Source organism: Gavia stellata, chromosome 4 (genome assembly GCF_030936135.1).
Source record: "Gavia stellata isolate bGavSte3 chromosome 4, bGavSte3.hap2, whole genome shotgun sequence".
Classification (NCBI taxonomy): Eukaryota; Metazoa; Chordata; class Aves; order Gaviiformes; family Gaviidae; genus Gavia; species Gavia stellata.
This window is the reverse complement of record NC_082597.1, coordinates 58,971,244-58,996,847: the sequence shown is the minus strand read 5'-3', so window position 1 is coordinate 58,996,847 and position 25,604 is coordinate 58,971,244. Positions and strand designations below refer to the sequence as shown.

At 46.9% G+C, this 25,604-nt stretch overlaps 1 protein-coding gene across 2 annotated transcripts in view; it reads right to left on the bottom strand.

Moving 5' to 3' along the window:
* Positions 1 to 12,017: 12,017 nt before the first annotated feature.
* MYH9 (myosin heavy chain 9) overlaps positions 12,018 to 25,604 on the bottom strand; it is a 72,141-nt gene continuing 58,554 nt past the window's right edge. For both annotated transcript variants that reach the window (XM_059816467.1, XM_059816466.1), the window contains 17 exons: positions 24,936 to 25,107; positions 24,138 to 24,350; positions 23,539 to 23,683; positions 22,801 to 23,007; positions 21,816 to 21,920; positions 20,451 to 20,603; positions 19,800 to 20,048; positions 19,090 to 19,302; positions 18,201 to 18,413; positions 17,686 to 17,847; positions 16,868 to 16,996; positions 16,437 to 16,525; positions 16,111 to 16,234; positions 14,777 to 14,985; positions 14,235 to 14,343; positions 13,733 to 13,905; positions 12,018 to 13,543 (listed from right to left, as the gene is read on the bottom strand). In XM_059816467.1, the coding sequence (XP_059672450.1) occupies positions 13,426 to 13,543; positions 13,733 to 13,905; positions 14,235 to 14,343; positions 14,777 to 14,985; positions 16,111 to 16,234; positions 16,437 to 16,525; positions 16,868 to 16,996; positions 17,686 to 17,847; positions 18,201 to 18,413; positions 19,090 to 19,302; positions 19,800 to 20,048; positions 20,451 to 20,603; positions 21,816 to 21,920; positions 22,801 to 23,007; positions 23,539 to 23,683; positions 24,138 to 24,350; positions 24,936 to 25,107 (2,783 nt within the window). In that variant the 3' untranslated portion in view covers positions 12,018 to 13,425. The remainder of the gene's footprint in view (positions 13,544 to 13,732; positions 13,906 to 14,234; positions 14,344 to 14,776; positions 14,986 to 16,110; positions 16,235 to 16,436; positions 16,526 to 16,867; positions 16,997 to 17,685; positions 17,848 to 18,200; positions 18,414 to 19,089; positions 19,303 to 19,799; positions 20,049 to 20,450; positions 20,604 to 21,815; positions 21,921 to 22,800; positions 23,008 to 23,538; positions 23,684 to 24,137; positions 24,351 to 24,935; positions 25,108 to 25,604) is intronic.

Sequence of the window (25,604 nt, the reverse complement as noted above, 5' to 3'; positions counted from 1 at the left end):
GCACACCATGCGAACAGAACGTGTGTTACCACGTAACTCCTGTTCATTTTCAGTGAAGCACCCTGTTTATTAGGGGCCCTTAACTATAACTGAATTTACTACATGGCTGATCTCTGGAGTCAAGGCTGATTCTTTCTCCCTAATCAGTTATTGAAAAGTATCTGAAAGTGCATTGTTATACACAAAATGCCAAACTAAGCTGGTCCTTAACGTGACTCAACTAGCAAGAGGAGCCATCTCCCAGGGCAGAGAATGGCTTGCAGGTATTTTCTACAGCGATCCCTGCATCACCTTTCACTTCTGTGACTGATGCAGGGATAAAGAAAGGGTGTGCAGTTGAAGCAGGCCCACACCCTGATGTTTCCCAGCTGTTCAAGCCTTCCCTTGAGACAGCCGCCATCTGTGCGAATTACAACAGTATGAATTACGCCTCGGGATCCAAGCCGCAGGAGTGCTTCCAGGATTTCTCCGGCTTTTCGCTATTCCAAACATTTTGCAGGCCCCTCCTCTGCTGCTGCTAAAGTTTTCGCTCTTTGTGTCCTCCACGCTCACAGAGTTTTCCAGTTCCATTCCTCATATTTTCCTTGGTCTCAACTTTCAACTGAAATTTCCACGTGTCCAGTCATACTTACTCAACTTTCCAGATCAGGACACATCCATTATAGATGACTCCACCTGCTGGCTATTCAGCAGTCCAGCATATGTATCGGAGGGACTAAGAGACACGTACTACTTACTCATATAAACATGATCACAAAATTGTGCCCTTAGGTTGTATGTTTGCTGCAAAAGATTATCAGTTTTCCCTTGCACAGGGAAGTGCTATGTGAATTTATGATAACATCGTACCAATAAGCACTTGTAATCTGATTTTACCCTTTCACAATGCAATTGTTGCTGATACAGCACACATCTGAAATAAGATTTGAAAACATAATTTTTTTTTAAATTTGATTTCTCCAATTTAGAAGTAGTTACAGCCTCTTTGCCTTCAGATCCAAATTAGAAAACGGCAATAAAGCACAATAAATATTCTACATACAAGCCAAGAGGATATTTTCAAAGTTAGGCAAATCCCAGTTTGTAAAGAAAACTCCCCGTACGTGCTACATCTGCATAAATACTAAGAGTTCACATAAAAACCCAATGCGTGCACAAACACAGAGCCAGCTAGGTCAAGAAAACTGACTCTGCAAGAGTGCGAAGAAATCCTTTTCTTGTGATTCAGCGTGACATTTAAGCACTTGCTTATCTTTAAGCATGAGAAATATCATTGCAATCAATGAGGTTATTGACATGCTTCTGGACAAGGCGAGTGCTCTGCTGCCAGGCTGAATCAGGGCTGTGCCTTTTGTGCATGGCCAAAGGGGCTGTGCAAGTTGCAGGCAGGGGAAGCTGCCTATGTCTGTCTCAGAGCATGTCCGTCTGCTCTGCCAATTGCCAGTGCGCTCTTATATCCAAGAAAATGAAATTATTTCAAATGCAATTATTTGTAGTCCCCACTAAAAGAAAAGGCTAACCCTCCCTCCCGGAATCATCCAAAATCCAGACAACACATAATCCACTACAGGAAATACAAAAGCCTAATGCAATTTTATAGGCGGCTGGAGGGTGCCAAGTTTGCTAGCTCAGACAATAGGTTGCAGATTTCTCCGTGGAAAACAAACAAAAAAAAAAGAAGAAAAAAAGGGGGGGAGGGCTGGACTGCAGCTCTCCTCGGTGCTCCTCAAACCTTGGGAACTTCAGCTGTGGCTGCTGGCAAGAAGGGGCTGCTTAATCCCACAGTCTGTAGCAATCAGAAACACAGCCATATTTAGTCATGTTTTCCAGCCCCTTCTCCTATTTCTGCCTGCTGAACAGCCGTTCGGAAGGCGAGCAGGGCTACGAATTCAAGCCAAAATAAAACGTTACCAGCCCATGCAAAATTCAGAAGGGGATATCCACAGCCCTGTGAAGCTGATGATAAAACCGTGGTGGAATCCCTGCCTGAGTGACACTGGAGCTGGCGGGGGACACCAGCCCTGCACCATAGGGGCCGACCGACCCAGAAATCAGCTGTATGACTCAGGATTACTACTGCCGTGCTGGCCCCACTCCCTCCAGAGGCTTGCCTCAGACTTTAGTAATACTACTTTTCCTCACACAAGTTGCACTCAGATGGAGTTAAGGTGGTTTGGGTAACATGGGTTAAATATGGAATGGGGAAATTGTCGTAGTCTCCCAAGTACATGCTATAAATTTGGGCAATTTAGGGCAGAGGGCAAAGCTGGAAGCAAGCTGAGCATATTCTTCAGCAGTGGGAATGCACAGGTAGGGCACCTAAATAAATGTACTTGTGGTACCAGGCTATAACCATGTCATTCTGGAGGAGTCACTTTAGTTTTATCTCCCGGACTCACTTGCACTGATTTTTAAAGACACAGTATCTTTTTATCCCATTGATTCCCGTTCTCCAGCCATCAGCCTGTTCGGGTGCCTCAGCTGTACATCTCTTACCCTGATACACTTACCAAATACACTTTGTCTTTGACCTCAACACTGAGTTTCCACAGTTTGCAGTATGTGTTTAGAGGTTATTTACACTATTCATGTGATGGACTTTACCCTGAATAACATCCACATTCTACTTAATGCAAACTTACATACCTGTGTCTGTATACACCCATATATAAACTTACATGTACATGTATGCACACACACAAACACCCACATGCACACACATACATGTAAGGGTTTAAGAAAGCCTCAGCACTGCTCTCTTCTACTCCTTCAGGGGGCTGCTTGGTGCACGCAGGCTGCTCGCCCCTCACCGCTGCCTCTCCCAGGGCCTCCATCTCCTCCAGCTGCCTGTCCTGCCTGGAGGGGAATGCTCTGGCCCCCCAACACCGTGCACGGTGCCAGACGCTGGGTCCCAAGGGAGCCCCTGGGCTCCTGCTGTTAGCAGGTCGCTGCGGATTTGCGGGCATGTCCTCGACTTGCACCCTCCTGCGCAGCTCCCCGCTGGTCTGGACTGATGGGAACCCAAACCTGGATGTGGGGGTGGGGGGTGCTGTCTGCCCCCACTGCAGCTCCCTCGCCCGCATCCCTGTGTCTGCTCCGGCAGGCCAGCCCCTTGGAGGCTGCTTCCCCCCCTGCGTCCCTCAGCCCTCCGTTTCTGTGGTTTTTCTTTTCCTCCCCTTCCCTGCAGCAGGAACTTTCCCATGGGAGCCATTAGTAGGGGAAGGCAGACACAGAGAAACAAGAGCCAGAGGTTCAGGCCGTGGACGGGTACAAACTCACCCCTCAGCTGCCAAAACCTCGTTGAAGGTGCCAGGGCTAGTGGGAGTGTGAGCCTACAAGTTGAGGGCTCACTGCCCTGTCTCCCCTCAGCCCTCTTCATCCCCAGCACCCACTGAGGTCTCTGCAGCGTACCCGAAATCCCTCCATAGCATACCCAAACCCCCTGCTCATGCTGCCCGTGGCCACCCTGCGTCACTGAGCCCAGAGCCCTGCTAGCACAGACATCATGCCAGGCAATCCCTTTCATAAATTGCTCGAGCTCCAACTAAAACCACTGTTAAAGCAGTTTTCAGCTCCTCTACTTCTGCAGAGTGGCTGCTTTAGAATTGGTTTATAGCAAAGCTCTCCGTTTAGTATAAAGCTATCATCAAGCCATTGCTTGGTTTTGAAGACCACCTCGTGCTAGGAACTCTGTGCTGTGACGAAATGCCAGCTTAGGTGTCACGGCACCAAACCAGTCAGAAACAGGCCAAAAAACATTACCAGCTGAAATAAACTTCCCCCGTGTGCTTCAGCACTCATAGGCTAGCTGAGAGGCTTGGGATCCCCGACCCTCAGAAACAAGCCCCTGCTGCAGCGTGCAGCCGGTAATCACATTTCATCCCGGCACAGACAAATTCCTTTTGCACTTCCTCCGTGCCGCCGAGTGCAGCACGCCCGCCCGGGAAAGCAGATTATAATCAAGCTCAGCGGGGCTCATAATCAACACAGGTAAGTACACTTCACGTCTCGCTGTGATTCGGAAATGAGTAAGGCGACCCCTTTTTGCCTGCTGTATCGTTGACAGTTCATCCTCTTCCTCCAGTTTTCAACCCATGAGAAATTTCTTCAGCTGAAACCATTCTTCATTAGTTTTCTGAGATACTTAATTTTTAAACACATCCCAGTCACCAGTCACAGCCGGTATTCTCCATCCACAATTTCCACATCATCCTCTAAGGCTGTAATTTAGCAGTAGGACCCTACCAGATCCACACGTCCCCAAGTTTTACCCAACAGGTTCTGCATAAGCCTATGCCCAGCTGCAGACATGGGTGTGAGCATTCTCTAAAGGCAGGTTTTAGACTTTCACCACTGGTCTTTCTCCCATCAATGTTTCTCTCCCTTTTTTTTTTTTTTTAAAATAAAGAGGACAGAACTTCAAATTGCAGAGCAGGACTTGCCACAAGCAATTCTTATTTTCTGTGAAATGTTGTGCTATGACTGGCTCTGGCATCAAAGCATTTGCTGGGTAGTTCAGAGAGGAGAGAAGGAAAAAGGGAAAAAAAGAAAAAAAAAGAGAAGAGAAAAGACAGTAAATATTTTATCTATTGACTGCTAGGCAAAACCAGAAAGCAGTAGCATCAAAACCACGCAAGAGCAATGACTACCCTGGCGCAGTAGTTGCCTGGGTTAGCAAGAAGGGCTGTGCTGGTTCCAACTAGGGAGAAAAAAGGCAGCGCCAGAAAGCTAAGCAGGCGAAGGGAACAAATTATGTCAAAACATAATTTTACCGTCTGTGCAACCCATCGCTGCTGCTTGGTTTGCTCTCACCTGGTCACTCAAACACGATGGGTTTGCCCTGCTCCATGGGCGGATGGGTCCCCAGTTTCAGCCGTGTGAGGAGCGACGCAGAGCTGGCAGACCTGGGAACGGGGTGGCTGTGATCATCCCCGGTGAAGGTACTCGGGTGGTTGCAATCAAGCCTTTACCCCCAGCTTAAACAAGACCCTAAGTGCCTCGTTTTTAGTAAAGGTAGGGGGGTTACCTGCCTGCATAGAGGCAGGGGCACCGTCGGGCAGGCAGGAGGGTTGCTGGGACCAGCTGGAGGGATATCAGGGGGTCTCTAACCTGTGCTGGAGGAAATCGAGCGCCGAAGGGAGCTGTGGGCTGTGCTGGTTGGCCCCGGGGTGGGTGGAAGTCCTACCAGCCTGCTACAATTCACAAGGAGCGCTCTCTGCCTTGGTGGGACAGGGCCGTTCAAAGCTCAACATGAGCAGGGCGCAAACGTGGCCTGTGGGGCTGTTGGTGCTAGGAGGGACCCGGGCAGGTGCCCTGCTGTACAGCAGACCTCAGCCCCATGCTTCGCCTGCTGCGGCAAGTACTGGGAAGCGCGGCCAAGGTTGCGTCGCTCCAATTGCGGTGTATATGCCTGACTCTGCAAGAGGTGGGCAGGAGGGTTTCCTGCCTCTGAAATACACCTGGCCCAGAGGCACCAGCACAGGGCTCAGCCCTGCACCCCGGCAAGCTGGACCATGGCAGAGGGGTGCCCCGCGGGCACCTCCTATCACCTCCCACAGCACGGACACGGCTCTGCCGTGGCTGGGAGGAGAGCAGCGGCCTTTCCAGCCCCGGCTCTTCCCGACACGGTGCCTGCTGCGGGGCGTTTCCTTCCTCTGCCCCAGCCGTCAGGAAAGGCTTTGTTCGACGGGGGAAACCGGAGTCAGCTGCCCGCAGCAGCGCTCCTGCCTGCACACCACTTGCCGACACGGACACGGAGGTGGGTCTGGGGAGGCTCCTGCCAGCATCACCCAACCGCCTCCCAACTTCAGGGCATCTCCCTTGCCTACAAATACAGATTATCTTTCCAAGGAGATGAGGGAGTCCAGCTCATGCTTTTTGCTTGGTATGAATGTCCCGTGACAGTTTATTTTAATCGTCTTGCAGCTTTTAATAGTTCACAGTGGTGTCATGAGGCAGCCTCCTCTGCTGGGCAAGCCACAGGTACTGCAGCCATACTGAGAGCAGGCATCCCATAGCACAGCTCATAGGGGTGCTGGGGGGATGCTGAGGGAAGAATTTGGGAGACTGCTCTGTCACAACCTGGACAGCAGAGCAGGAAACAGCTGCTCTGTCCACCCAGGGGACCAAGACCTTGAAATTTGGCTTTGGAGCGGCCATTTCCAGACAACCCTGCACGATAATCCTGGATACAGCTCTGCCTGTGCCATGCCCCATGTCCGTGCAGTGCGTACCCACCTCCTCTCTCCATCACATGCCTCTTTGCTCTTTGCTTTTGAGAGAGGAGACACAGAGAAGCTGCAATCCGGTCCCTCTCCATGATTTTCTCCCTAAGCCTCATTCATCCGCTGCCTGAGGCAAATGAGTCAGGTCTCTTCACAGGGATGTGGTGCCAGACTTTTCTTGTCCTCCGTGTGCCCCCAAAGCTACGCCAGGGCCATGCCATGCCATGCCCTGTGAGGGAAGGACCAGCCCTGGAGGCCACGCTGGACACATCCTCGGCCGCTGGAGCACCTGTACTGGCCCCATCTGTGTCCTAACGCTTCCGATGGTGGCAGTGGGGATGTGTGCCCTGCACCAGTCAGCCCCACAAGTCCAGGCGCTTGTCCCCAGCCCCTCCGCTGGTTTTCTATTCAAACAGCTCTGGTTTTCTCACCTTCTGCCTGGGAAAGCAGTGCAGGCAACTGACCTCTGGGGTAGGTGAGGTTTTACTCCTGGTGTAGATTTCCTGTTGGGCTGTAGAGGTGCTGGACGTTACTCTCCGGTGGAACAGGCCTGCCAGCTGTGCTGGCTGTCTCTCCTCTGAACCAACCTCCCCGGCTGCAGCAAGAGAGGTGAGCACTTCCCTTAGCAAAGGAGAGGGGATGCGGTGCAGATAAACTCCCTTCAGCTGCAGAGCAAGGGCCTGAGTAAACACAGAGGGCACCAACCTGGCACCTTTCCTCATTGGGGTCCCACCGCAGTTTCTTAACTGCAGATCCTTGCTGGAGCACGAGCCATGTCCTTGAAGTTGCCTCCAAGAAACTTCCCAGGTGAGAGGGAAATGGTGAGCTGGGCTTCAAGCAAAAGCTGATCAAGAGCTTTGTCTGTGCCTTACCCACAAGGACACATCAGGGCAAGGCAGCTGCGTGCCTTACGCTGCTGAAAATGATGAGCCAGCGAGCTGTGAGCTGCGCGGCATGCTGTTACATCGACAGCAGAAAGGATCAAAAGCCTGCACAGCAAATTGGGCTGCGCGTTACCTTGTTAAAACCTTTGTTGGCTGTGCCAATACCTCTGCTTCGAAGCCTGCTGCACTTTCGAGCGACAGCATTAGCACTTCTTAGGCAAGCCAAGAGCCTTGCCCGAGACCAGAGCTGGTCTCTCCCCCAGAGGTGAGCTCCTTGCATCTGCGCTGGCTGCAGTGGAGGCTTTGGGAGGCAGAAACAGGGCCTGAGAAAGCCGGCTCCAACCCAGGATGAATTTGGCAGCACAGGCGCGGTGCACGCAGCCCCCATGCCCCTCTCAGCCCCCGCAGAGGAAGTGTTGAGAAGGAAATGAAACAGCAGGCTTTTGACACATGCCTGCTGGCCTTGGGGCAGCCTGAGGAGGCTGCATCCATCCGGGAGGCTGCATCCCTCCAGAGCCTGCAGGGCTGGGAGGTTTTGCCAGGGTCCTCTCAAGCCACAGCAACAGCCCAGGATTGGGAGAAGGGGTCTGGGAGGGAAAAGCCCGGGCTCTCTCAGTGTCCTCATGCCCAGGCTAGGAGGAAGGTTGCTTCTCTTACTGCCACACCAGGAGCACTCAATGCCAGGAGTTTGGAGGAGGAAAAGTGAAAGGTGGGCTCTGCTCTGGTGAGATGCTGTTTCTTTATAAGGCAACACTGGGAGATGTTTCCCTGGATACAGTGGGAGTGGAGAGCAAGAAGCAAATTTCTTTGATCACAGCTCCAAGGGTTGGTGTGGTTTTTTTTCCTTTTTTTCTCCCATCAAGTCATCATTTCACCCACAAAGCTGGTGTAGGCCGCCTTATGGGGCCGGCTGGTCAGCACCAGCTCTTGGCTATACCGTTCAGCATCTCGCTGCTTCTAGGTAAATCTCTCAGCTGACCACCACCAGTCCCCTCCACTAGTACTTTGTCGCGGGTGAGACTTTTTTCTGGCCACAGAGCCCCACTTCAGCCTGGCCTTACACAAGGTTAGGGATTTGAGTGAGGGCTCCTCTCCTAAAAAGGAGCCTAAGGAAGCAATCCATTTATCCTGAGTGATATACTCTACCATAACATCCTCTTCCATGAGGTTCCACGCAATTTTCATCAAAATTCAATTAAGGCTGTAGTGAATGAAGCCATTCACAGTATAATTCCAGTTTAATTAGCAGCACACAACCACATTATGAGTAACACACCATTGCGAGGCCAGCCACTCCATCATCATCCCGTTCTCAGTTTCCTCCCTCTTCCTTAGGGCTGGGGTGCTGAGCAATAGTGAAACCTCCAGAGAAGACCTCTCCCACGGGACACGCGTGCACCCAGGCAGCACCACGTCCCACAGACTTCTGCTGCCTGCACATGTCCTTGGCAGCCATAGGTGAGCAGAGAAGAGAGCCTGCTTTAAATGCTCCTCATGCACAACCAAGTGATCGCCCAGTCCAAAGAGTGACCGTACTTTTACCTTATCGACTTTTAAGTGTCCTTCTCGGCCCGTTTTACCCAAATTGAAAGCACTGTAGGCCAGCCCTCCCCAGTCTCAGTGAGGGAGGCTGCCCCACCGCAGGGAGCTGACTTGAGAAGGGACTCCAACACCTCTCCTCTCACATGCCAGACCATCATTGCTCAAGACGTTTCATGTTTTTTTTTTCCCTCTTGCTGCACAGCTGCCCAGCTCTTTGTTTTGCTCAGCCACACTGGCTCAAAATGGTAGCAAGGATGGGAGAGTCACAAATTTAGGACTGGAGGGTGGGTTTTTTGTTTTTTTTTTTTTTTTTTCCTCCTTTTCCTTCTGCTTTCTCTCCCACTGCTGGCATCAGAGGAAGGAAAGAAATAGGTCCAGAGAGACAGCAGTTATCTACTAGTATTAGCTATCTGTCCTGGAACTGGGAATATTGTCTCTTACAGCACTTGGAGACAAAGTTTAAAAGGACATGCCCCTGGCGAATTTCTGATCAGGGCTCTTCAGGGAGGGCAACGCAGCTGGGATCTTGCCAGCAGGGTTGGGACAAAGCCTCTCCAGAACAGGCTGAGCAGCTCTCAGGACTGGGTTGGGCTTCCAGGACAGGAAGGGGGACCCACGCAAGCTCCAGAGCTTCCTCCCCGCTCCAAGTGCCACGAGCCAGGCTGTGCATCCACAAGGATGGATGCTCCTGGACAGCACAGGCCAACAATTAATGCTTTAGTGTCCCCAGGGCCTGTTCCTCGCTGATCTCTAGTTGGGCTGCAGCAGCCTGCATTTTAGTTTCAGATCACTCAAACCACTGCTCTGAGGCCGCCCTCACCCACGTCTCCCTCGAGGCAGGAAAGGCTGCAGTTTTCCACCGTAGCTCCCTCCCTTCCGTGCCTGCCACTGAGGCATCCCAGCCCCTCAACCATTTAATTTGCACCCTGAGCTTTGACAAAGTGATTCTCCATTTACATTAAAGTGATACTTGAGACAGTTTGGGGAAGAAATGGAAGAGGGCTAAATCCTAAACCTGGGAGGTCACTGCTGCTGCAGCCTGGGAACCCAGCTGGAACTGGCTTTAATGGACACTCTGCCCTGGGGGAAGCTGTAGCAGGAACAAGCCAAGCACTCTTGCTACTCTCCATGCAGGAAGGCTCTCTGCAGCAGGACTAGATGCTGCAGATTTAATGATTTACCTCCATCTCCCTACAGATGTGACAGGGCTGATTGCTCCACCCCTCAGTTCTGCTGTTACCTACATCACCACAATTTTTTTTTTTTTTTTAAGCCAGGTTTATTGTATTTATTGATCCTGTTTACAGATCGTTTGTGCCAGCACAGCAGCGGGACAGGAATGTTTGAAATCAACTTTACCAGCCCTTGCATCTTCTGAAACTACGTCCACATGCCCCCTCTCCTTCAGACCCTTCTAAGACCTACTGGGATCAGCCCCGAGGTTGGATCATACAGGCAACAAACACAGCTCCAGCACCAACTTCCAGGAACGACTCTTTTGCAGGGCCTGCAGATCAGGTCCGAGTTCAATCTCTTTTCCACTCTTGCTTATTAACAGCATTTGTAACCGCTCACCTACTCAGACCATCCCCAAAATCTCAGGAAAACCTGTGTGAGGCATTCAGTAGCTCTGGAGATGCACAGGGCAACTAATCTAGAGCCACGAGAACTTGCTAGCTCAAGGTTGCACTCTGCAAAGCGGAAAATGTTGTGGGAAACTAATTTCTGCCCTTTCATGGGGATGCACAAAAAGGTGGAAAGTTGAAGGAAAGTACTGTGCCAGTGGAAAAAAGACACAAGTCTCTCCCCATCTTGCACAGAACAGAGCAGCAACCAAGCAGTACACCAGCTCACACACAGCAATGCAAAGCGCACAAAAAGCAGCCTGCACTTAAAAGGGTCAGCATGCTGTCAGCACACAGGTGTTAGAGCCGTTCTGCTCTGTATCACAGCAGTGCCTGGCCAGCTGGCCTTAGTTCAAGATGACCCTGTGATGGGAAAGCAATTTCAATGTAATTTAAAGGGCAGGCTGTTCACAAAGATACCTTACATGTTTCTGCAAAACACTTTGGAAGAAGACTGCAGTACCTGAACCTGTAAACTCCCAGATGAGAGTAACTCCAGTCCTGTTTTTAACAATGTACACACAAGACATCAGCACAGCAGCACCCGTATTCCACGCACCATGAACGCACATCCGTCCCTTTATACATTAATCCCATTCAGGCTTGTAAAAGCTGCAGCCTGTGTAACGTGTCAGAAGTTGTTCATGCTCACAGATCCCTTAACATGACTAAACGCACATGCGCAGCAGCACATGGTGCATCTTCATGCCTCCTCCTTCTGCCTTCCCCCCCCCCCCCCCCCTTCTACCTACACTTAAGTTTCTTAATGAGAAGACTTTTCCCCTCTCAACATTTGCTTAGACAGAAATCCCACCCCTTGGGAGCAGAAGACACACATGCTCCCCTGAGTTTACTGTAAGCTGAACCCTCCCCGCTCCTTGTTTGCCAGCACTGGCCTTGGCAGCAGCACTTGCCGGCTGCACCATACTCCTCATGGCGAACACCAGCACTTCCTTCCCCATTGCTTCCACCCATGGTCTGACCCAGCCCCAACTGCAACTTCTAACTCAGACTTGCTCATCAAGCTTTAAAACTCTGCCAACACAGGATGAAAGGGATGAGGTTAAAATTATCAGGTGCTGGTGCCACACTCTAGCTTTTTATGCCATGGCTGTACCACCAGAATACGTGAGCTCCTGGGGCAGTTTCAGGGGCCACGGACCAGAAGGTGAATACAGCCACAAGTTCCTTATTCAATCTCTAGCAAAAATGTAACAAGTAGATTTTTCTGGGGACAAACTGGAAGATGAGTGAAAGGCAGTTTTGATAATCCATAGATAAAACAGACTTCTAGACTTATCTGACTTATCTATCACCACCTCCACTAACCTCACTTTCCAATGACTCCAGAGACTGGAAATAAAAGTGAAGAAGAGACTTTGTTTGCACAGCTCTTAGTTACATACAGAAATACCATCTTCAGGCCAAGACCAGAACTAGCTCGGCTCAAATTCACAGCCTCGTGTTTTGAATAGGTAACCCTCTGAAAGCACACAAACAAGGTGCATTATCTTCCTCCGAAATCCCCAGTGCTGGCCACTGCCAGCTGCCCCAGTAACACGCTGCTGGTACTGTAACACCTGATTTCAGCTACGGAGAGTCACTCAGCATCCAGGGAGGTCTGCAGCGCTGCTAACAGGACAGGCCAATGCTCTGACACCACAGCCGTTACCTTTGGAGGTGATGCGTATGGTCTTCACTGCACCTAGGGAAGGAGGGAACGGCAATGCACGCACACAGACTGCAGCACATGGATAATCTTTATTGGTAACATCAGTGGAGCACCAGAAAACCATTACTGACTGTAGTGGTGACACACAGCTGAGGCACATGCTAAGGCACTTTTATTATATATAAAAAAAATTAAATTTTTTTGTGACAGCAATTGGGACACGAGGCTCCTGCATTTAGAGTGCTTCAGGCATACAGTATGGCGCTTCATATTTAATTATTTTTACTTCGCTCATAAGTAGGTCTAAATGCAGCATATACAATATGGTTAAGAATACAGGTAAATCCAGCAACCAGTGTAGAAAAGTAAAGACTATCTCTATATAACCATGGTCCCAATAGAAAGGCAGTGATAAAGACCTTTATTTTTTTCTTAATTACTTATTACGAGAGATACAAAGGCCTTACATATATCTGTGCAGATTAAAGGGTTTTTAATATACTCTTAGTCAATGGTGCACAATAACTAATCCCAACCCGTGGTTACAGAGCAGGTGCAAGAGGCTTGGACATGTCAATAAAAGAAGGATTTCCCTCCCCTTATCCCCACCCTCTGCCCACTACCCTATTAAATTCCCCTAGATTCTGTCTATTACCATTAAATATATTTGGTCCCCCAGAGATTCTCAGACAAGCACAAGGACATTGTTCTGCTTCCCCAGCCTGTCATTAACTACTGGTCCACGCTACCTTAGATGAAACCGCTCAGAGGCAGAGACACTAACAGGACATCATTGCACTTCAGAGATCTGTCCAGACAGTAAAAATAAGACGAGAAAAGAAAAGGAAAAAAAAAAAAAAAAAAAGACAACTTTGGCAAGTCCTCCAGGTTACTGGTCCCAAGAGGAGCTTCCCTCTTCACCCCTCCCTGGAAATACGTGAAAGAAGAAAGGGCAAATTGCCATGGCCAAAGCACACCGTTTTTCCTGAAACTGCTCCCAAACCATGTGGGTGGGCAGATTAAAAGAGGCAGAAGTCTGAGGTCACTGAACATGATTGCCGAAAGCAAACAAAGAGGGAGGGCAAAGAATACAGGAAGGAGCTTCCCTGCAGCTAGAATTGAAGACAAAAGGAGATTTACAGCAAAAATAATCTTTCCCTAACCCCACTCCCTCCAAACTGTTTAAGGATTCACCAGCAGACATGGCACAGACAGTTCTACAGGCCTTTGTAGTGGCCAAACTGCTGGTCAGATTTCAGAGCCCCGACTCTTTGGCATTAAATACAAAGAGGATTAGGAAACTGGAGAGAGGAGGAAACTAGGAACACAGATGCCCGATGGCTCCAGATACACAGAGCTGGGCTTGCTCTGCAGATCCCCAGCCAATTCAGGAGGAGAGGGTTTGCTGAAAGTCCAGTGGAAGAGGGGAGGGTGGATGGGTCACTCCATCACGTGTAACCTGGGTCAAATGGGAGGACTTATTCAGTAGCTTTGGCATCACCAGCATCTGCCTTGCCATCCACTTCCTCATCAGAGCACTCTCCTGCACCCTTCCTGACAATTCGACGTGTCACGACAAACGGCAGATCCCCACGCCTAGGGAAGGATGGACAGTACATCAGCAACACAAGGTTTCATTGAACTCACCAGACAGAGCAGGCTTTGGAAAGAGGTAAGGAAGTACCTGGCCATGCTGTTTGCTGTGGGCAGCTGCCACTGTGGGCAGTTACAGCAAGACTATGCTGGACTGGCTGCCAAAGTATTGCATAAAATGCTCCGCCTTACCTGAGTTTGCTCTTCAGGGAGCTGACCTCCCTGTTCATTGCATCAGCTGTTTCAGTGGCATCCTCCAGCTCACGCTGGAGCTTCCTACGGGATGCATTGGCTCGCTGGGCCTCCTCTTCTGCTTCCTCAAGCTGGCGTTTCAGCTGCTTCAAGCGCAAGTTTGCCTTGTCCGCCTGAGCATGTACGGGGGGGGAAGAAAAAAAAGAGATCAGTCTTTCCCCAGAGTTGCAGCACAGTAGTTAAAGCAGCAGAAAGCAGAGTTTCCAAAGTCCCCTCTTTCCTTTCTGAAGGGAGCTGCCTAGAACTTTACAGCTCCAAGCTTTTCCTTAAAAGCATTACACTTTCACCTGTGTCAACTTGTAGTTATCACAGTGAGGGAAGAGAACAGAAATATAGAGGAAGGTTAATGCTAGAGCCCTCTAACATGCAGATGATGCCTTGGTCATAGAAGGGAAATCCTCCCACCAGAAGACTCACCAATGCTGCAGGTAACTATACACACCTGATCTTTGAATTGCTCAGCATTACGCCTCTCATCATCCACCTGCAGCAAGATATCTTTCAGCTTCTTCTCAGCACGACGCACCTGCTTGCTGGCAGCCTGGCGCTCCCTACACAGAAATACAGTGATGCTCAGACAAGAACTTATCTCCTGTAGTCCCCAACAAGATGACCTGACTTGGGCAAGTTAGAAACAAGGAAGATATGAAAAGTCCTCCTAACTTTGAAAAAACCAGGATGGGAGGCAATGTTGCCCAGAAATGACTAAAAGGCACTGACGTCACACAGATATGTCCCTTCCTGAAGCTACAGAGGGACAGCAAGTATATAACAGCTGCAGTTTTAGGAGTGGTTAAGTCTGGAAGGAGCTAGAAGTCTCTACAGTGACAAACAAGGAAGGTTTGCCAAGATCTTACATCTGTACTACCCAGTATACCTAGGATGAAGCCCTCACTAAGACAAATCAGGATTTGTTCAGAAGAACTTAAAATACCAGAGTGGGTGGAGGCTTGTAAAACAGACGGAGTTGCTACCAGGACATACTTTGTCTCCATGTCCAACTGCTCTTCCAGCTGCGCTATCTTTGCTTCCAAGGCCGTGATGGTAGCCTTGTACTTGGACTTTACTGCACTCTCCATCTCCTGCAGTTTAAGCTTAAGCTCCTTGTTCTGGCGCTCCATCTGCTGGCGAGCGTTCTCATTCTTCTGTGCGTTGCTACGCTCAGCATTCAGGTCGGCATTCATCTGATCAATCTGCAGAGAGAAGTACTCAGCATATCGAGCGCTCCAGCCTGGCTGATTTATTTATCAGACACATGCTGACACACAAAGAAAAAGGACCCTCAGGGTGAGCTGAATACCTAGAATAACTCTGATGCAGAGGGAGCTGTCTGTAGACAGGGCACTTCTCAAAATATCTTAGTTTACCCAGATTTTCAAAGTAATTCCTTGAATAACAGGTTTATCAACCTCCTCTTAGGGCTAAATTTGCCAGTCATATTCAATGCTCTCTGGCGTGAAGGCCATGGTTTAGCACTTAACACAATAATCAGTCTTAGTGAATTACAAAAATCCTGAGGCAAGTGGATCCAATACCTGTTTTTAAATTTACTAAATTTATCATTTATTTGCTGTCTGTCTACTTCCACTACAAAGAAGCAGCTTAAAAATACTGACTTTTCAGAGGTGAAAGCACAAGAACTCAGCCCACTTCCAAGCCAGGGCTCTGGCTGACAGTCAACAAAGTAGAGAACTATGCTCTCATCCACCAGATTGGACAAGCCTTTTGGAAAACCATCAGCCTAGCTCCTTGGCTTTTTGGAGTGCTGAGAAAACAACATGCTTGACTCTCAAAGTTGGGCAGATAAAATATGGCACAGAACAGGCAGATTAAGATCATGGTTTCTATAGCAGCCTAACAAAATCCATATGGTTAGTCCATACACAAGACCACTGAAGACTGCAAGTCCATTTGAAGAAGCATAGAACTGGCAGAAAAGTAATTTTCCAAACACGATGTGGCACTGTTCAGCATGCCAAGTAGGAGCTCCATGCTACAGATCATCTTTTTCATAATCCCTTAATAGAGAAAAAAGGGACTGGGAGGTTTTTTGGGTTTTTGTTTTGTTATTTTTATAAACTTGGGAGATTGTTCCAGCTACCCAATGATTTAAATGATCAAAACCAGTGAGTTAACATCAGCTCTGACTGTCCGCCCTACTTGTATTGTGATATTCAGGTGCTTCATCTTGCTTGCATCTATGGACATCTGAGGGCCTGTACTGTACACAAAGCAGCCGCTGGCAATACTCAGAGTGCAGTTTGATGATTTACACAGACTAGAGAACCCCTACTTGCACATGCAGCCTGAACAGGTACCTGAAGATTTGCCTTCTTGAGCCGGTCATTGATTATCTCTGTGTTGCCCTGTTCTTCTTCTAACTCCTCCTCCAGCTGAGCTATCCGGGCCTCCAGGCGTCTCTTTTCCTCCATGGCCAGTGCTCTATAGGACACAGAATCATTAAAGCAGTGTTGGTGGCATTAATGCCTTGGGGAAAATTCATCACTTCTAATTTTACAAAATAAGCTCCATCTTTCAAGACCGGAGGGGATACAGTGCGTGCTGCAGTCTACATAAAAATAACAGCCTGCAAAGTATTTTCTCAAACCAGCTCCTCCACCCTTAAAAAGGGAACATTACTCACCCTTTACCACTGTTGTTGGCAATCTCATCAGCCAGCTCATCCCTTTCTTGCTGGGCCTGGCGCTTGGCACGCTCAGCGGCTGCAAGCTCCTGGAATGAAAACGAGATGGTCAGTGATCCAATAGGAACGTACCAATTAATGCCGCATAGGAAAAAGTAGTTACTAGTAACAGGTGGTATGGTCTCTAGCTAGATCCAGACTATTAGAAGACATGGTCTGTTCCCCGCCCACCGCACCGCTTCCTTTGTTTTGCACACTCCTATCACAGCTGTCAAGAAAGGACCAAATTCTGCATTTTGAAGTGGACCTCATATTTGAGCAGAGCAAAAAGTACAAAAGAAAGGAAATAACCACTCAAGCTTACACTGCTACACTTAGTTCTTGGCCAAAGAAAATGAACAAACCCTTGACTTGCATGCGTATTCCATTACCTCCTGCAATTGGATCATCTCTGCCTCCATGCTCTTCAACTTCTTCTCATTTTCTTTGGCCTGTGCCAAGATTTCTTCTCTGGAAGTACGTGTGTCCTCCAGTTCCCGCATGTAATCCTTCATCTGTGCCTGAAAAGGGAGAACAAAAATGGATGAATTTCAGAGCATCCACGTGAACAAATTGGGTTTGTTTGTCTTATGGGAAACATGGAGGCTAAACGGAAACAGGGATTCATTAATCTTCAGCTACCAAAGGCTGCTGTAAAAACAAAAGGAATCATCCTTTTCCCTTTTCACAAGTAACAAGGAGAAGCAGTAATGGAAGCAAACAGGACTGCTTAAATTGCAGGAAAAAAAAATCTTGTCAGATATAGGGAGGGAGAAGGGAAGGTACAGAAGCTTTCTAGTGAAGAAATGGAACGGACAGCCTAGGGAGGACTTGGAGTTATTCCTAAGAACAGATGAGACAAATGCCTGTAGGAATTACAAAAGCGTAACAGAACTGTCTTCAGACAGGAGAAGGCCTAAATGATATTTATGTCCCTCCAGCTTTGCAGCTCCATAATCCTTTCCAAAAACACTGACATGAGGCAAGCACTAGAGTGGACTTTCCCTATAGCTTGTCTCCCATGGAATTGAACAGGCAGATCGGTGTTAGAAGGATGTTTGAAATGCCAATAAATCTTTTGTGGTAAATTGCTACAAGGCTCTGCTGCTCTTCTGACACTGATGCATGGTTCTCATGAGGTGAAACCTTGTATCCCATTTCCCTGGGTAAATGCTCTACACTGACAGCTAAAACAGCTGCAGCTTCTCACCTGCAGTTTGCGGAGCTGCTTGATGGCTTCTTCACGATTCTTGTTAGCAGTGTCTATATGGCTTTCCAAATCCTTCAGGTCCATCTCTAGCTTCTTCCTGGCAGCCACAGCAATGGAGCGTTGTTTTCGTTCATCTTCCAATTCCACCTCCATCTCCCGCACCTGTATGGAAAAATACACACATCAGTGTTTCAGCTCCTTGATTTCCCAACATCTAGTTTTTGCATCCCCCTTTCAAACTGTACCTAAGTGCAATCATGTGAGTTCCTTTCATTCTTCCTGGCAGGGGGATAGGGCTAACATTCCTCACTAATAAAGCCACACAGGTTCCTTTGATAGACAAAGGCTGTTTGAACAATCGCGCACACAAGAGGGAAAGTCTCACAGCTTTACAGCACTTCCTGAAGAGTTATCATTAACAAGAGTCTGTGGATTGGCACTGGCTGTCTAACCGTCTTTGGACACAAGTGCCTTTGTGTACGGAATACTTTCAGGATTTACAGAGCGATTCTTACTTGTCTAATCAGCTGTTTCTTCTTCTCTTCATTCTGTTCATCACGTCCCTGCAGGTCCCGGTCAAACTGTGCCTTCATGGCCTGTTGGTTCACTTCTAGCCGCAATTTGGCATCCTCTGTGGCTTGCAGTTCATCCTCCAGCTCTTCCAGCTGTGTCTTCATCTCCTCCACCTGCTGCTCTAGGGCTCGCTTAGCCTTCTCCAGCTCATGGACCTACAGCACAGTGCCACATGTGAGGTTTCCTCAAAAGAGTGCAGACAATTTCACCTATCCTAAGAGCAAAAAAGTTTAAGAACGCTATGTCTGTCCCTTATATTAGGGCAGAGATACCCCTCAAAGCCAGCTGCTTGCATACCTGCAAGCTGCCAGTGTGAATCATGATTACCTATCGGTTCTGGTCATGTATGTGTGGTGGTGGGGAGAAAGAGAAAAGCATTTGTTAGCCCAGTCCTGACCTGCTGCACACTGCAGCTTACTGCTGGACACCTCTGGTTCTGACAGAATTCAAGAAAATGCTTTTCAGCCTCTGAATTTTTTCTTTTGCTTCCTGCTTATCATAACATTTTTTGTCTTGAAATATTGTCTTCCATTGCCTGGCTAATCCCTGGTATTTTACATATCAGGCTCACATCATACGTTCATCTCTGCCACAACGACACCAGTTAATTCTCAGTTTGCCACTACCTCATTTGGGTCATTTCCAGGCTCTTCCAACTCATCTTTCTCACTTACTAATGTAATACAAACATAACATTCACAAACTCATAATATGTCCAGTATTCTCTACTACATTCCTCTGTGTTCACACTAGCATAAGCTTTTTGCAGTATTAAACTACAGTATCAGCTGTGTGACATTTCCTGCCCAGATATTTTAACCTCATACTTACGCTTTTCCCAACATCATCCTTTGAACTCATCAGGTCTTCCATCTCTGCGCGGAACTGCTTATTGATTCGTTCCAGCTCAGCTTTCTGCTCTATGGCTTCTTCCAGGGCTCTGGCCAAGGAGAGGGCCTTAGTTTCCTTCTCACGGGCTTCTGCCTCAGCACGGTCCCGTTCTTCCGCATACTTGGCAGAGATGTTCTTCTCCTCTGCCAATAGCTACAAGATCACACCATCAGTATTCTGAGAAATTACTGACAATTTTCAAACAAGGTGAACATGCATCTTTTCATTAGTGCCTTCTTAATAGTGTTCTGCCATGGATAGAACGAACCAAAAAAATGCAGCTTCAAAGAATGAAGCATGCCATCCCACCTTTACTAACTGTCCTGACCCCAAAATGAACAAACTTCTGATTCCCTAGGCCTTCAACCTATTATTTCCAACTTTCTCTCAAAGGTGATCTGCAAACAACACCTTGAACTTTATCTTGGTCTTGATATAAATGTTATCCCTTTGGGAAAAGGAGCATCACTAAACTTCTTATGCATGGAACAGAATTAATTTACTTCTATGAAAGCTTATTTCTCCACTCTATATGCTATGCCTTAGTTCAGAAATAAATATGCATTCTCCAAGCAGCATTGCTTAGATATTTTTAAGGCAGACCTGTCAATAAGATGCACCTACTGAATGCCCAGTGACTGAAGTAATACCTGATCAAACTTCTTTTGCTTCTTCTCTAAGTTGGAAACAATCTGCCGCTGATGATCCAGGTCCACAGTGAGGTCATCCAGCTCTTGCTGCAGGCGGGTCTTTGTTTTTTCCAGCTTGTCATATGCAGCTGTCTTCTCTTCATAACGCTGGCTCAAGCCCTCCAAATCCTTCTGCAGCTTCTTCCTGGCTTCCTCTGCTGACTCAAGGCAGCCCAGACCATCATCCATCTTCTTCTTTGCATCTATTGCCTGAAGGACAGAAAAGATCGCAGGTGAAGCCACGCCACAGATAATGCTATATGTAGTTTACTGGCACCAGAAGTTGCGGAATAAGTCTGCTCATTTCTGAAGGTATTACTCCCCCCTCAAATAATACTATACGACTGAATTCCCAAAGGAATTCCTGGATAGAAATCTACAAGCGGTTCATATGATTATCATCAGAGACCTCTTCATTTCCTCTCTCACCCAAATCAGCAGGATCACCCTTTCCCAGGAAAGATTCTGTTACTAGAAGTCAATTCCACATTTATAGTTTACTTCCTTTGAGACAGACCTGCACTTACGCTTCCTCTCAGAAGTCATTCGTTTATAGGATGCAGACTCTGTACCTGTTGCTGAAGAATAGAGATCAGGATGCAGACTCTGTACCTGTTGCTGAAGAATAGAGATCTGTTTCTCCAGGTTTCTCTTTGTCTCCTCTTCTTCTTCCAGTTGCTCTTTGAAACTGTTCTTCTCATCCTCCATTTGCTTCAGCTTAGTGCTGAGGCTCAGTTTTAGGCGAGTCTCCTCCTGCAGCAGCTCCTATAAAGCAAACACCCCAGTGGAATTCAGCACTGCTCCTTGGCTTTAAAGACTCACAATCCTCACCCACTCTCTCCAGAACAAGTACTTTTGAAGTTGAGTTTAAGTATGCAACTTACTTCACAGATAAGACAACCAAAGACAGAATTTAAGTAATTGTCTTCCAGGGAGTCAGTATAGAAACAAAATATTTAGGAGGGTCCTATTCTCTCGTACACTTTAATGATTAAAGTATACTACTTCACTACACAAGCCATCCACAGTCCTTTCTGGAGTCCTTTGAGCAGCACACAAAGCATTAAAACCTTTCCCAACAACAGCATGACTGTACTCTACTACATGACTTTCTCATATTCAGGTATCAAAGAAACAGATAACAGACTAAAGTGATTCAGCATGGTTAAAAACAACGTTGGTCTTGCAATTCTGCTAAGACACTGGTCATTTACCAACAACATTTATTGACTTACACTGCCAGTGCTTGAGCTGAAGGATCTGTAGAGACTAATAACACCAGTCTTCAAACTAGTGCATTTTTTTTTTGTATTGGGCACTATGTTTCAGTCTGTTTTTTAAAAAGAGTAATAAGTAGACAGAACATTAATGACTGTTCAAGGTTACTTAGTATCTGAGGTTTGGCACACTCTTCCTTTCCCTTCCAACCTTCTGCTTGGTACTCCATCCTCTACCAAGAGAGTCATATTCTATTAACTGTAAATGGTTGGTTTATCCCAAAGTATAAGACTAAGCATGATTTGCTCCTGAAAAAATACCAAATTATTTGAATCTATCACTTCCCCAACATCCACTGGGAAATAAAATTTTCTGCTTAACTTTACAAATTTACCAGAAATCACACACACACAAAAACCCTGTCAAGTAACTGATTATGAAGAGCTCAAACAAGAATCTAGCATTCCAGTGCAGTTCTGGCATTAAAGAGCTCTCAAGCAGAAAGGTGATGGAGGACTTCTAAATCTAAGACAGGGAAAGTTACATATATTCCACATACTGAGGAAGCAGAAGGAAGATAAACAGCTTGTTTCTGTAGAAATGCTCTCAATACCATGCAATATAACCCCTTAGAAAAAAAAAGCCAGACTCAATCCTTTAAAGTGTTGTATATCCAGTATTTAATGGTGTCCACTTTAAGAATTTGTAACAGACACTGGCTGCACCACACACAGATGCCTTGCCTTCCAAAGCTCTCACCTGTGTATCCTGAAGCTGTGATTCCAGAGCAGAAAAGTCCTTTGCTAATTTGATTGATTTGCTGTCAGACTGGTTCAAAAGACCTGTGACATTGTCCAACTCGACCTGAAGGAGAGATCAGAGTATCAGTTATTAAATGCATCAGCAAAAACAAGCCAGGAACAGGTGAGCAGCCACGAGAACCAAAAGTGAAAACTGAGGCACCTCTCAACAGTAAGGCATGTGTGTAATCTCTCTGGTTTTGGTTGTTTTGGGTTTTTTAAGGCCTATATGAGATTTTAGACAGCCTGGCCAGAATTTTAAAAGCTTCTATTAAACTAACTCTCTTCTATTTTATACTATCTGCTTCAGATCTAGAGTCTCAAAATTACATTTTCACACTCCAAAAGATAATGCACATACCAGCAATGCTCAACTTTTAATGACAACCCTCCATAAAGGAGAAGGCAGAAGACAATGCTCCGTGTGAATCAAAGGGATTTGTTGTTCCCTTGAAGAAAGGAGAAAACCCTAAATTTCCACATCACCCTTGAGCCACCCCTCATCACCATCAACCACATTACAAAGCTTCAAGACACTGTCTTCCAAATTAGTTACACAATCATCAGTCTGTTTGTGCCACTCTAGGTTCACAGAAGCTGAATGTTTACAGAACTGTGCTGTACAAACCACTGCATGCTGAAGGGGAGCAGGCATGCTGATACTTTAAGGCTTACAAAACTCAAATGGCAACTGGTTACTTCACCTTCCCAGGGCTGCTCATGATAAGCAACATCAATCCAAAGGTCCTGCCCTGGCAATGAGTTAAGGAGTTTGCATAGTCCTTGGGAAGCAAACTATGGATCTGCTTTTTGTAGGAACTTTATCCTCAAGATGAACAAAATTTTTCACCTAGCTATGGGGACATACCATCCTACAACCTTTTCTCTCTAGCCCTGTCAGCCCTAGGCTGAATCAGAAGCTAAGGAAAATCCATGCCGCTCACCTGCAATTTGTTAACCCTTTCAACCAGTTCGGTCTTCACTCTTTCGCCTTCTGTAAATTTCACCTGCAGTTCTTGGAGCTGAGCATCTACTTTTTTCCGCTTGTGCTCAGCATCCCCTTTGCCCTGCAGAAGAACCTTCACCTCATTGGACAGTTCAGCCCTCTCACTTTCCAGAGCTTGTTTTGCTTTTTCAAGATTTGCTTTCACCTTAAGAGGACAAAAAAGAAGAAAAACAACAAAACCCCTCAGACTTTAGATATGGCAGGATCCTTGCACTGAGTAGTTTTCACCCCCCGCCCCCTGACATGCAAGTTAATGTTGCATGTTTAGCAGCTAAGTTGTAGACTGCTTACTCTGAAGAAACAATTTTAACAGCCTGTCACTGATAAGGAGGAGACAATTCAATAGTCAGAGAAGGCAACAATACAGGAAAGTCTTGCACCATCAGATTTCCAAATTAAAGTTGTACAAGTCAACAAACGCTAGCAGTGAAAAGAATGTTTTGGCTATGCAGTATAACATGGCTAAACCAAAAAAAGAATGAATGCAGCTATTTAAAACAACTTTATATATGCTTCATAGTGAAAAATGATCTACCAAGGGAAGAAGAGCACATGTATCAGAAGCCTAGTACCAGGAACACTTTATGTTCTTCCGCAGCTTTAAGACATGGTTATAGAGCAACTATCATTTCAGGGAGGTTGACTGCTTTGGCCTGGTGTTTTCTGTTCCACGTACCCGTTTGGTTTGTTCTAACTGCTCTGCCAGCTCTTCAATAGCTTGTGAATGTTTCTGCCTCATCTCTTGGATTTGAGCCTCATGAGTCTTTGCCTCATCTTCAAGGGTCTTCTTCAAAACCGTTACTTCTTGTTCTCTCTTTGACCTGCAAAATTCACAAATTCCATTTAGATGCCAAGAAGAGAATCAAACAGATGTGTATATGCACCAACAGCATCTCTAATGCAGAAAAATGCCAATGTCTGTTCAGCCCTACAAGCTATAAAGACACTTTTCAAAATTAGAACTTAGCATTGCACCCTTCTTAAGCGCAAGCTGGCAGCATTAGTTTCAGCCTAAGTAGTAATAGCCTGAAAGTATGAATGTTTCAGGGGTATCGCTAACACTACAGTTAGGGAGCAAACTAACTTTCTTGCATCAGGTGAGGTAATCCGGTCTTGACTACAGTTTGCACACTACCTCCTTCTGTAGTCATTGAGGCTGCTAACCAGCCTACCCTGATAAAGGCAAAGACTTGCTTTGGTAAGAGACTGGATGCGGCAGCATTTAGTAAAAAAGTCAAAACCAAAAAAGACAACACAGCTACATGTTGGAGTTACCTGAGCTCTTGCTGAGCAGCTGTAGAATCTAGCGTGTCTTCTAGCTCTGTTTTCAATGCTTCCAGCTCTTCTCCCAGATCCCGCTTCTGTTTTTCGGCTTTATTCCTGAACGCTCTCTCTGACTCCAGGTCCTCCTGCAGCTCAGTGATCTGGGATTCGAGTTCCCTGATCTTTTTCAGGGCCATGTTCTTCTGAGCTGCCTCTTCTTCCACCCTGTGTTCAACATAGGGTTCTGGTCAGAGCCAGATTTAAACCATATGTAAATTAAAACCATCTGTCCTACCAAGAATAATTAAGAAAAAAGCTGGTATTGGTCAGCTCTACAATATTACATTCAAACTTTGATCCATAGATCATCTACAGATTCTAAGTTCTATTTTCCAATACTTGAGAGAGCACGATTACTTACCTTAAAGAAGGGGACAGAGAGAGACTGACAATAGAAGAAAGCAGAAGAGAAAGCACCATTTTACATTGGAAATTGGACACTTCACTGAATAGATGAATATAGCAACTACCAGAGAAAGAGTGTTGCCACTACTTTTTAACCCCGTCTGAAATCTTACTGCTCCAGTGAAACATGTGCAGTGCACATTACATCCATAGTCTAGCTTTGTACAGAGAATGTGGCAGTAAGCAGCAGCCAAAGACCTCTGATGTCGAGGACATGAATCTTAACAGTCCACAGGCTGAAATACAACAGCCACAGATTCCACTTAGTGCCTATTCCAACGTGAAATAAGACAACAAATATTTCCCAACCTGGTGGCCCCTGAACCCCACAGGTCAGGTTCTCACCTAGCTAAGGCTGCCTGCAGCTCCTCTTCCTTCTTGGCCAGCTGCATTTTGAGTTCTGCAATCTGAGCCTGCAGCTCAGCAATCTGGTCATGCAGATCACTGGAGTCCCCTTCAAGCTTTCGACGAGTCTTTTCTAATTCTTGCCTCTGCTTTTCTTCACGTCGCAGACGTTCTGATGGAGATGGGGACACATTAAGTTACACTGGCAACACATACTCAAAGAACAAAGTACGAGCAAAGGAAAAAAAAAAAGCTATTAAAGCAACAATTTCTTTCCTAATAATAGATCTGTCCAAACTGTAGCTGGAGTCCATTATTCTGTCAGGACCTATACATGCAACTGCCCCCGTATTTTGCCCTCAAAACATATCTGGGAAATCTCCCTTCCCCCCATCTTACAGCCAAACCTCCTTCCCCCCTTTCACTGTAATAAACAATGCCAACACAATGCCAGTGTCTCCCAACACCCACACCACACAGGCATAAGCACTCATTAAGTGATGCTGAACACAAGGTCTGCTCTCCCTTTACTGAAACAAAATAGGCTGGCTCCTGCTGTGTTAACCTGGGCAGGCTCCAGATGAAGTGCCTCTAGCTTGAAGTCTGAAGAACTTGTGCAAACAGGATATGAGAAACAGCACTAACCCTGACAGATTGATACTGCTGGAA